The following is a 10,651-nucleotide window of genomic DNA, read 5'->3' as shown; positions in this document are numbered from 1 at the left end:
TTTTGTGCATGATGTGCCTTGCTAAACTTTCTTTGGTTCCATAGAAAGTGTAACATTCTGGGCCCATGTCTTTGAATTTTTTTCAATTGATTGATTTTGCTTAAGCCAATCACTAAAATGTTGTTTTGAACTTCCAAAAAGTTTAAGGTAGACTTCTGTGGGTTGATTTAGAGAGAATCATCATTAGGAGTATTACAGTTTTTACTATAAATGCTTTACAAATTGATATAATAGTTCATATGGCTGACGCTCATGCGGACTAACACCACTAAACAATTAAAATTATTATTCAAATTTAGTTGTTTAATTTTTTTACCGTGTTAGTCCACGTAGCAATCATATAGATTGTCACATAAATTTGTAAGAGGTTATAGTAAAAGTTATAGTTTTTCAAATACTACAACTTTTACTACAATTTTTTTTATAAACTGATGTAATCAAGGGTAGAACCGCCTTAAGGTTTGGGGGCTACTTTATCCTCCTCCAACTTAAAAGTTCTAGTTTCGCTTCTCCAAAGGTTTCAAATATTTTTTTTTTTTTTTTAAAAAAAAAAAGTCCAGTTAGGGCTGACAATATAAGGCCTAGGTCTTAGGGTGTTAAGTAAGCGCCAATGACATAAGCTTCACATGAATACCACAATGTGGTCACATGTATATATATATATGTATGAAAGAGTCGTGAGTCCACAGTACTCATCACATAATTAATTGGATTGATATAGCTCATAAGCCACCCGTGGGAATACATGGCCCCTTAAATAGGCTTGAGACATTGAACCATAACCTTCGGATAGTGACTGCCTTATATTTCCTCCTGATTTAACAAATACCACCAATTATTAAATACCACAAAACATGCTATTTTAGTTCATATAGAAAAATTAATGGATTAGAAAAAATATAAGTGCGTAATGTGTTTTATTTATATATTTTTTTTCAATTCTATTCGTATTGCCTCGAATAAGACCGTGGCTCCGCCACTACCGGAAGTCAATAACAAATGCAATCACTTTTGATAAATAAAAAAATACATATAAATTTTGATTCTCTTAAAAAAAAAAAAAAAAAAAAAAAGTGGACCAATGGAATTAAGTTTCAAAAACCTTTCGGCGTGCAGTAGTGACTCTACATTATTAATACACAGGTAGAGTCAAACGTGACGCATGCGATGCGAGCAGCATAAACAAATAGCTTGTATCGTCAATCGTGCATGCGGGAGCCTCACTCTTCTTTTTTAAAACAATATATAAATTGAATTGTAAAGAAATATAGATTCCTCATCTACTTTTACCTTTACGTACCAACGCAAAATTTGTGACCTTTTTATTTTAAATTTTTAGAAATATGATTAGGAACAAATTATTATTATTATTATTAGGTTGAATTGAAAGAAATTTTTTCAATTTTGTTAAATTACTGGTTATCCTAAAAGTTTAAACTGGTAGGAAGAGGTAAATTTAATCACTTAATACATTCTCTTACGTGTGGCTCAAACTTTCTTTTAATAGGTGCTGATATCATGTTAAATTACCAATTATCCCAAAAATTTAAGTTAATAGGAAGAGGTAAATTTAATCACTTAATCAATACTTTAACACTCCTCCTCACGTATGGGCTCAAACTCCCTTTTAATTTGTAAGGCCCAACACGTAAAATATTTAATTTAAATGGGAGTGATTTGATGGAGTCAAGGTTCGATCCCATGACCTTTTGCTCTGATACTATGTTAAATTATCAGTTATCCTAAAAGCTTAAGCTGGTAGGAAGAAGTAAATTTAATCACTTAACAAATTTAGTATATTAAATTGACATATTTTTAGAGTTTGTAATTCTCATGTATATTTTTTTAATTTTTACATGTATTTTTAAAAATGCATATAAGATAATAAGATCATTCAAATCTGCTCAGCAAATTTCATCCTCATTTTAGCTATAAAAACAAAAACAAAAAATAAATAAATTCATTTTTTCTATTTTAGCTATCAAATTTTTCAAAGTAATCACATGATCTCGCTCTCTATTCTAACTATCTATTTTCACTATTTCATTTAAAATATTATTTATTTATTTATTCTTTATTGAGAGGAGCGAAAGCGTTAAAGCTTAAAAAAAATGCTTTGTTTTTACATTTGATTGAGTAGTGAGCACATAGCAACTCCCAGATGTTTCTCCAAGTAATTGATCGGGACAGATACAACTCTCTTTACTCTCATTTTAACATTCTAATTGTTGGCCGCCGAATGAGCTTGGCTGGTCAAAAATGTGTCACAATGGCTCCAATTGAGAATAATGTATGTGGAGGCTAAGTTAGGCTTGGTGTTCATTCAACAAAAGTGGGTGTTCTATTGAAGTCCTCCATTCCACCTCCTAGTGCTATAGTAGTGCCCAACTTAGTCCTAGTCCACTCAAAAAGCCGTTAGATCCTATCTTTCTCAATGATCTTCTAAGTCTACCATCCATCTCAAGCCTGTTTCACACAACAAAAATGGTGGGGCTTCTCCACTCAAGTTGCACAAATCCTATCTTCTTTAGAATCCAACCATGCATCTCATATAGTCTCTCTCAATGGGGCCCCCAAGCATCCCCATCTCAAATCAAAGAAAGAAACCCTAGTAATTGTCTCTTATGACTTATGAGTTGTCGGTGGCTTGGCCTTTACCATGGATGCTTATTTATTCTAGCTATCACTCTCTAAAGAGGATCCAAAGCCAAAATCCCACAATATTCTTCAATAAAACTTTGAGTAATTCCTGAAAGAATCAAGCTTGGGTACAATTAATTTCAACTATTAATCGTTGTGATCGAAACACGTGTCTACTCATTATAAGACACGTGTCACAATTTAAACCCTGAAATTATCTTAGCATATTGATCAATATACCCTTCTCCAAATGGGTCAAGCATTTCAGCGCCTCCTTTGACCTAATATGCATCACATTTGGATATGAAGTGCACCATTTTCAGGCCAAAACGGGGGAGAAATTATGTAGGGAATTTGTCCCATATCATAATTCTATCAACATCTATATATATATATATATATATATATATATATATATAATATGGAGTTGTCAAATTGAATTATTGTATGATAATTAACGATCAGCCGTCAGATAAATGTCAAGGTATTTCATTGGCTATTTCAAGCTTTCGTAAGTTGCTCGTATCAGCCACGTTCTTGACTTTCATGAAAGACATCACTTCAAAAATTGAAATATAATATGGAGTTGTCAAATTGAATTATTGTATGATAATTAACGATCAGCCGTCGGATAAATGTCAAGGTATTTCATTGGCTATTTCAAGCTTTCGTAAGTTGCTCGTATCAGCTACGTTCTTGACTTTCATGAAAGACATCACTTCAAAAATTGAAATATAATATGGAATTGTCAAATTGAATTATTGTATGATAATTAACGATCAGCCGTCGGATAAATGTCAAGGTATTTCATTGGCTATTTCAAGCTTTCGTAAGTTGCTCATATCAGCCACGTTCTTGACTTTCATGAAAGACATCACTTCAAAAATTGAAATATAATATGGAATTGTCAAATTGAATTATTGTATGATAATTAACGATCAGCCGTCGAATAAATGTCAATGTATTTCATTGGCTATTTCAAGCTTTCGTAAGTTGCTCGTATCAGCCACGTTCTTGACTCTCATGAAAGACATCACTTCAAACATTTTTCAATTTTTTTGGCAATCCAAACATTATTTTATGCTACTACTTAAGCCTACTTTAATATTAAATCTTCAACACACATATGGTGCTTTATTTCTTATTCAAGTTCGTTTCTGATACGTCTCCAAGGGGTAGCTCAATCGGCTGTGAACTTCGCCTCATTAAGCAGAGGTCACTAGTTTGAATATCCCCCCTTTTCCCTTGTGTGGAAATGTCAAAAAAAAAAAAAAAAAAAGTTTGTTTCTGATACACTTTCAGCCCTCTTCATCCGCTTATGTCCATGGCACTTGCCACTTTTTTTTCTCTTTTTTTTTTTTTGTTTTTTTGTTTTTTTGTTTTTTGTTTTTTTCTAGTCAAATACAAATAAAAAAACAATTACAAAATAAGGTCTTTGTCGCTCTTGATTCTGAAAGAATAAAGGAATGGAGAATTTGGCACTTGGCCGGCAGTACTTAGGGACTAAGTAACCCCGTGAAGTGTGACATCACATATATTAATTAAGTTTTGAAAAATATTCGGGGTACTATTTTTCATCTTTTATTATAATTTCATTACAAATTCACATATCTAGACTAAATAAACTATCACGTCACATATCGGCCTCGTACTCAGTCCGATCCTACTCCTCAAAATTGCTCTTTATAATTTTTGAAGTCTCATAGAAATATGTGAAATTAATTTGTAAAAGGGATTAACGTTGTTCCTAAACCCTATGCAATTAAGCTCTTTCTAATTAGGTTTCCCTTGTGAGAAAGACCTACCTTTTAGCTCCCCCTTTCCCCTTTTCCTCGGATTTGAATAGGGAAAAATAAAATAAAATGTTTCCCATTGCCTGGCAATGGTCTTGGTAAGGAAATTTGAAGACAATATTCACGCCGGAAAGAAATGTTAGAACCATACTATACCTGGGACATGATCTCCACTGACCCTTGTTCTTTAAGATTAAACCAGCTGTCATTTGACCTTATTTAGCTTTACTACAAACACACTACTCTTATTATTTTCACAATACTCAAATGGGGAATCATGATATGATTGAGATCTCATAAAATGCTCAATGGGTGCAATACCTTACCTTTTTTATGGGGTGTTTATTTTAAGGAAAAAAAAATAGAAATCATTTCGCTTTACATCTCCATGCAACGGATTTGCAAATCTAATCCACCATTAAATTTGCAAAAGAGATGAAATGGGAATGTAAAGCGGAATGATGTCTAACATCTTTCTTATTTTAAATGAATGGCCCAAATCATGACTACAAAAATGCTATTGAAGCGAGTTGGAGATGGTTATTTGGTGGAAGGTTCGACCATTCAAAAAGGGTGGTTCAGAGGTGGCCGATTGGCCATTTACCCCATGGCTTTAGGAGTGATTCAACAATCCCTAAATTTGGTCCGAGCCCATAGGGAGTAATTTGAACCACTCACAGGCCGGCCTAAAGAGGTGGATGAACCACCCCAAGGCCAATAAAGTGGTCTGCCCACCCCGAGCCACCCTTTTTGAGCCATCAAACAACCACCCCAAATCACCAGACATCTTTTTTTATTTTATTTTTTTCTTTTATTGCCCCAATTTAAAATAAATAGTCCTTTAAAAAAATATATATTTCATCCCATAAAACCCAAGAAAAATACATGGAATGCCAATCAAATTGTGACGGCTAACAGCTAAGTTAATGTGATGGCTCAAGAAATTGTATCCTCCCTATCACAATTAAGAACAGCTAGGTCATTATCTTGGTGTCAAAGATCTTCCCTAAACTCCTTAATCACAATCAAGAGGAGGTTATATCTTGCTATCAAGGCAAAACCCCTAAAAACTCCTTAATTTGTCCTGGTACTCAAAATAACCCTTATCTCACTAAATGTTCCTACCAATTAAAGTGACACCAGCTTATCAAATAGTAAAAGAAAGGTCAAATGGGGATCTTTAATGTGCCACTGCCAGCCATTGAAATGAAAAAAGAAAGAAAAAAAAAAATATCAGTATTGGGAGTAGCAAACAGGAAGACACTTTTCTTCCTTGATCAGAAGGTAATTCAATGGCATTATTTTCTTTGATTATTTTGTTTACTTTAATGCCACGTGAAGTTAATAGTAGGGTGTTGTTTGGCAGGCAGGCTCCGGGTATTAACACCTTTTCGTGCTTTCTGCGCTTTTAAAAACGAAAAGCATAAAAACTGTGAAGTTAATAACGCGGAAGCTGGAGAGGGGAAAGATCAGAAGCACATGGGATTAATCAATGCGCTCCACTGCTCCCTACGCGTAGTTGTAGTTGCCTCACATTCCCTCCATGACTCCTCCCTCTCTTTTATCTCTTTAAACAAATTTCCTCTTCACTTTTCTAAAAAGATGCACCAAAAATCCTGCTTTCACCGTTTCACTCTTCTTTAATTATGTACAAATGGGTTTATTTTCTTTGCTTTTCTTAATATAAGACCAAAAAGTGGACCATGAGGCACCAGCCACCAAGAGCAAGAGGACAACTAGTACTACTATACTTCTAAAGAAAAGAAGAAGAAGAAGAAAAAAAAAAGGACCACTACCAGCCTAAGACAACCTTGTCCATGGATAAAAACGAAAACAATAAAAGAGTGCACAATTAGGTGATGTACAAATTTTATTATAGTTCTTTTTATAAATTGACCCAACAGTATACATAACATTTATTACATCTGTCATTAAAATATATGATATCGACAAATAATTGTTATATTTGATATAACAATTATTAACACTCATTTTCATAAAATATCACCTGTCAAGTAAATATCGACAATCTGCAGCCCCTAACAGCAAATTTTTTTACTCTTAGTCTCTACCCATAGTAGGGTATGGTTCCGGTCTCTGTCCCTAAACATTTTTCATATAGTAATGTTAAATACAATATTTTTATCTCACTCTCATTTTATTGGAGAGCAGTACCCATATCAATGATTGTTAAGATAATAATTTTTTTAAAAAAAAAAAACCTGTTATTCTCAACAGTAGAATTAGCAAACCGACATTATTGATCATGACTACTTGTTTGCTTAAACATTATTAGTAAAATTCTTAATGTGGCCAATGACACGTTAAACAAATCATAGAGGTTAACTACTAAAACAGATTCATAGCCTGGACCACCCTAAAACCACAATTATTTATTTATTTTTACCATTTTTTCTCATATATAATCCACCAAAACTTGGCCATAACGTGCCCATGCAAAAACTGCAAGAATTTTATTTCCAAGTAATTATTTACACGTAGGAACAAAATTAATTGAGAAAAAAACAACATAGAAAAACAAAAAATTATATGACTATTATTATATAATTTTCTATTCTTTTCCTTTTTTCTGCTAACAATCCCTATAAACAGAAGAATCCGCTTCAGATGAACATAATACCTTCATAAGAACAGAACTAAAATCATAAATACCATTATTACGTTGGATTACAGCGTACCCTGACAATGACGTGGAAGAGCCCGAGTTCAGACCCGCGAGTGAACTCGTATCCGGGATTGACTCGGCGGATCTGATCACATCGATATTCTTCAACATAAACTCACTCGCAACGAGTTGACTCAGAATCGCCGACTCGGACACCGAGCTCTTCTTCTTGTGCTGCATTGTTGCTCGAACAATCTCGGTTAACATGGTGCTCGATAAACGCCGAACCCCTCGAGCTCCGCCCATTATAACGGCTGAGTTAACTGGACTATGAGACTGAGTTTTGTCCGAGTTCTTTCTGCCGTGCTTTCCAGACGAACTCTCCGGCTTCGGTGATAAATAAACTGACACGGGGCTTCGATTCCGAACTCGGCCGAGTGGGTCACCGAGTACAACCGAGTTCTTCACGTCCACCAGCATTACGTACTTGAAATTCCGGCGAACTCGGCCCAGTAGCATCGGATAACACGCCCATCTTCTCATATTCATCGGAACGTGGTCTAGAAATCCGGAAAGCGAGTTCTCCGGGTCGAGTTCAGACGCTTCAAACCCCACCACCGAGCCGACACTTAACTGGGTCGACTCAGCTTCCTTTTCAAAACCATCCGAGTTACTGTAATTGCTCCTAAATCTCTTACCCCATATCGGCTCCTCTATTTCCTTCTTCTCCTTCTTCCCACCCTTCACAAAGTGAGTCAAATCAAAACCCGTGACTCGCTTCGGATTAGTGCTATTCGACTCCTTATAATGGCGAACGAGTTTGAAGAACGAATCGTTCTCTTCTTGAATTACGGAACCAAATCTGGATGAAAACGACGACGAAGCAAATACGAAAACTATGTCCGCTCTCGCCGTGAGGCCAGACCTGTGCAGGGCTCTCGAGAACAGCCGGAGCTCGTCGCCGGTAACATCCTCCACCACATGAGCAACAACGAGATCATTCATGGCTTTGGTGCCTCGCCTATACAGAGTTCCCATTCCTTGCAGCGCAGTTGGCGAGACAGCAGAATTCGTTGTTTTGTATGACTTTTCCGTAAACGTTTTGAAGAACCAAGAGGAATTGCGTTTGGTATTTGCTTTGGGTTTGTGGATGTAATTTGGCGGAGGCTTTTGGGAGAGGAATCTTCGCGGCGGGGAGGTTGGGTGGATTCTATTGGCGGTGGGTTCGAAGGTGGAGAGAGTGAAGAGGAGGAGGGTGATGAAGAGGAAGAGGGCGCAGATGGAGATTGTGGATTGGGCTCTGGAGATTATAGCCTTGGAAGTAGTACTGCTTCTTCTATTGCTGGATTTCAATGAAGAAGAAGAAGGAGAATAAGAAATTGATGGCGGTGGCGGTGAGGATGAAGAAGGGGAGGGGGAGGAGGAGGAGGAGGGGGAGAAGAGCTTGTTTTTGTCAACAATGGGGTGGTTATCATCCTCGGGGAAGAAGACCAGGAGTAAGCCCATGTTGTTGTTCGTCTTGGCCTTGGCGTTTGGTGAGATCCCCATATTTGTTTTCTCACTCGCGCAACGCTGCTGCTTAATTTGCCCTCTCGGGCGGTGCCGAATGAGGCAGAGAGCTTCCTCTGTCCACAACCTCTTTTCTTGCAATTTCTGAAATTAAAATAATTATTCTTGTACGTGTTTGTACCTTGGATGCAGCATTGTCCTTGTCCTTAATATTAGACAGATAATTAATAATAATAATAATAATAATAAAGAAGGTTATTCAAGGAATAAGGTTTAGCCACGTGTGATTGGTATTGATAAAATTATTATTTTTAAATATTAATATATTTATTCCACTTATATGTCGGATGACAATTCTTTTTTGTTTTTTAAAAGGAAATAGTTCGATCTCATTCATTGATAAACGAGTATAAAGTTCAAATAATACAGAGAAAAACTTTTGAAGCAACCATAGCCGAAGTTATAAGCGTCAAAGATGATATATTACATTTCAGATTCATACAAAATTCACTGACCTATGACTAACTTTTAAATTAAACAATAAATCTGCACCAAACAGACTCAAACCAATGCATAGATAACTCCTATTTCTTGGCACTAAAGGCAGAAAACCCCAAGCCAAAACTTATCCTCCTCAACCTGAAAGTCAAGATAACGTTCACATCCACAACCCAAAAGTCTGGACCAAAGCAATAAACCCGAAGAACATCAAGCAGGCAAATCGAGCAGAGAAAGTACCAAGTATTATTATAAGAAAAAAAAACAAAACCGATTACAGGGAAACAAAACAAGACATAAAATACACCATAAAAAAAGCCAGACAAAATTACATGGAAATAAACAACTAATGAATCCACCATGTAAATTCACAATTCTCAAATTAACACTAATGTGTTAAGCAAATGTGTTAGAATACATTAACTCAAAAACTTTTCTATATGATATTTGGCACCATTACAAATTATCACACAACATGGACGAAACCATGAGAGGGATAGGGGTCGTGGCCCCTTTGATTTTGAATTTTTGTTTTTCTATTAAAATATTATATATAAAATTAAATATCTATATTTTGGCTTAAAAATTAAATTTGGATAGTGATATTTTTTTGAAGTGAAGTGAGCATATTGATATTTGTGTGGCTTAACAATTCAGAGGTTATTCAATTTCTAAGACAAAATTATTTTATAAAAAGTAAGCAATAGTGCAAGAATTTCTCCTTTTATTTGAGAGTCAGACGGGGCTTATGCCCTACATAGTGAGAGATTATATTCAATCTCCCTTTCCGTAATAGACTTTACTAATTAAATAAGAGAAAATGACGGGTATCAAATCTTTTATTAAGAAATTGGTATTAAATAGACGTAAGGCTGATTAATTGGTACCCATAGCATTCCTCTTGATTAATTATTTTAATCATCTCCAATTAATCAACTCTACATCAGTTTAATACCTATTTCTTGATAAAAAGATTTAATATCCGTAGCATTTTTCATTAAAAAAAATAGGTGTTTCAGCGGATGTTTATAAGTTAGTGATACTTTGATGGATGTCTATTTTTTTCAAAGGAAAAATAGCATCCAAACACATTAATTGTTAAGTTGACTATTTTAATTGAAAATAGAGGATAAATTTTATAGTTAATATTTGAACTCATGTTTTTTACTTTAATATCATAATAAATTATTACATATCTAAAAAAATAAATTAAATTACTCAATTAATTCTTTAATATTAACGAACATATCCGTATCTTACTTATATATATATATGGAATGTGGAATTAGGTAGTTGATGGGCGTGGACCGTGGTCACATGGTTAAGAGAATTAAGAGTAATGATTCTAAAGTGCACCAACCACCCTGGGAGACATAGTCCTATTAGGCATATTTGCTTACTAAATTTGGGTCTCATTGCAATTGATCTCACTCTCACCAATCACATTTATATTTTTACAAAATACATATTTACAGTGGGTCTAAAACAACCACCCTGGCCATTTTTCCAGAAAAATAATAATAATAATAATAATTAAAAAATAAAAAATAAAAATAAAAAAAATAAAAAAGAAGACGAAGAAGAA

The 10,651-nt window shown here is 34.9% G+C and overlaps 1 protein-coding gene across 1 annotated transcript; it reads right to left on the bottom strand.

Annotated features, from left to right (window-relative positions):
- Positions 1-6,888: 6,888 nt before the first annotated feature.
- Positions 6,889-8,723, bottom strand: LOC132191853 (uncharacterized). Its single transcript, XM_059606966.1, has one exon. The coding sequence runs from the start codon at positions 8,605-8,607 to the stop codon at positions 7,027-7,029; it is 1,581 nt and encodes a 526-aa protein (XP_059462949.1). The 5' UTR covers positions 8,608-8,723; the 3' UTR covers positions 6,889-7,026.
- Between the last annotated feature and the right edge of the window lie 1,928 nt (positions 8,724-10,651).

This window comes from Corylus avellana, chromosome ca9 (assembly GCF_901000735.1).
Source record: "Corylus avellana chromosome ca9, CavTom2PMs-1.0".
Taxonomy (NCBI): domain Eukaryota; kingdom Viridiplantae; phylum Streptophyta; class Magnoliopsida; order Fagales; family Betulaceae; genus Corylus; species Corylus avellana.
This window is presented reverse-complemented; position numbering and strand designations above follow the sequence as displayed.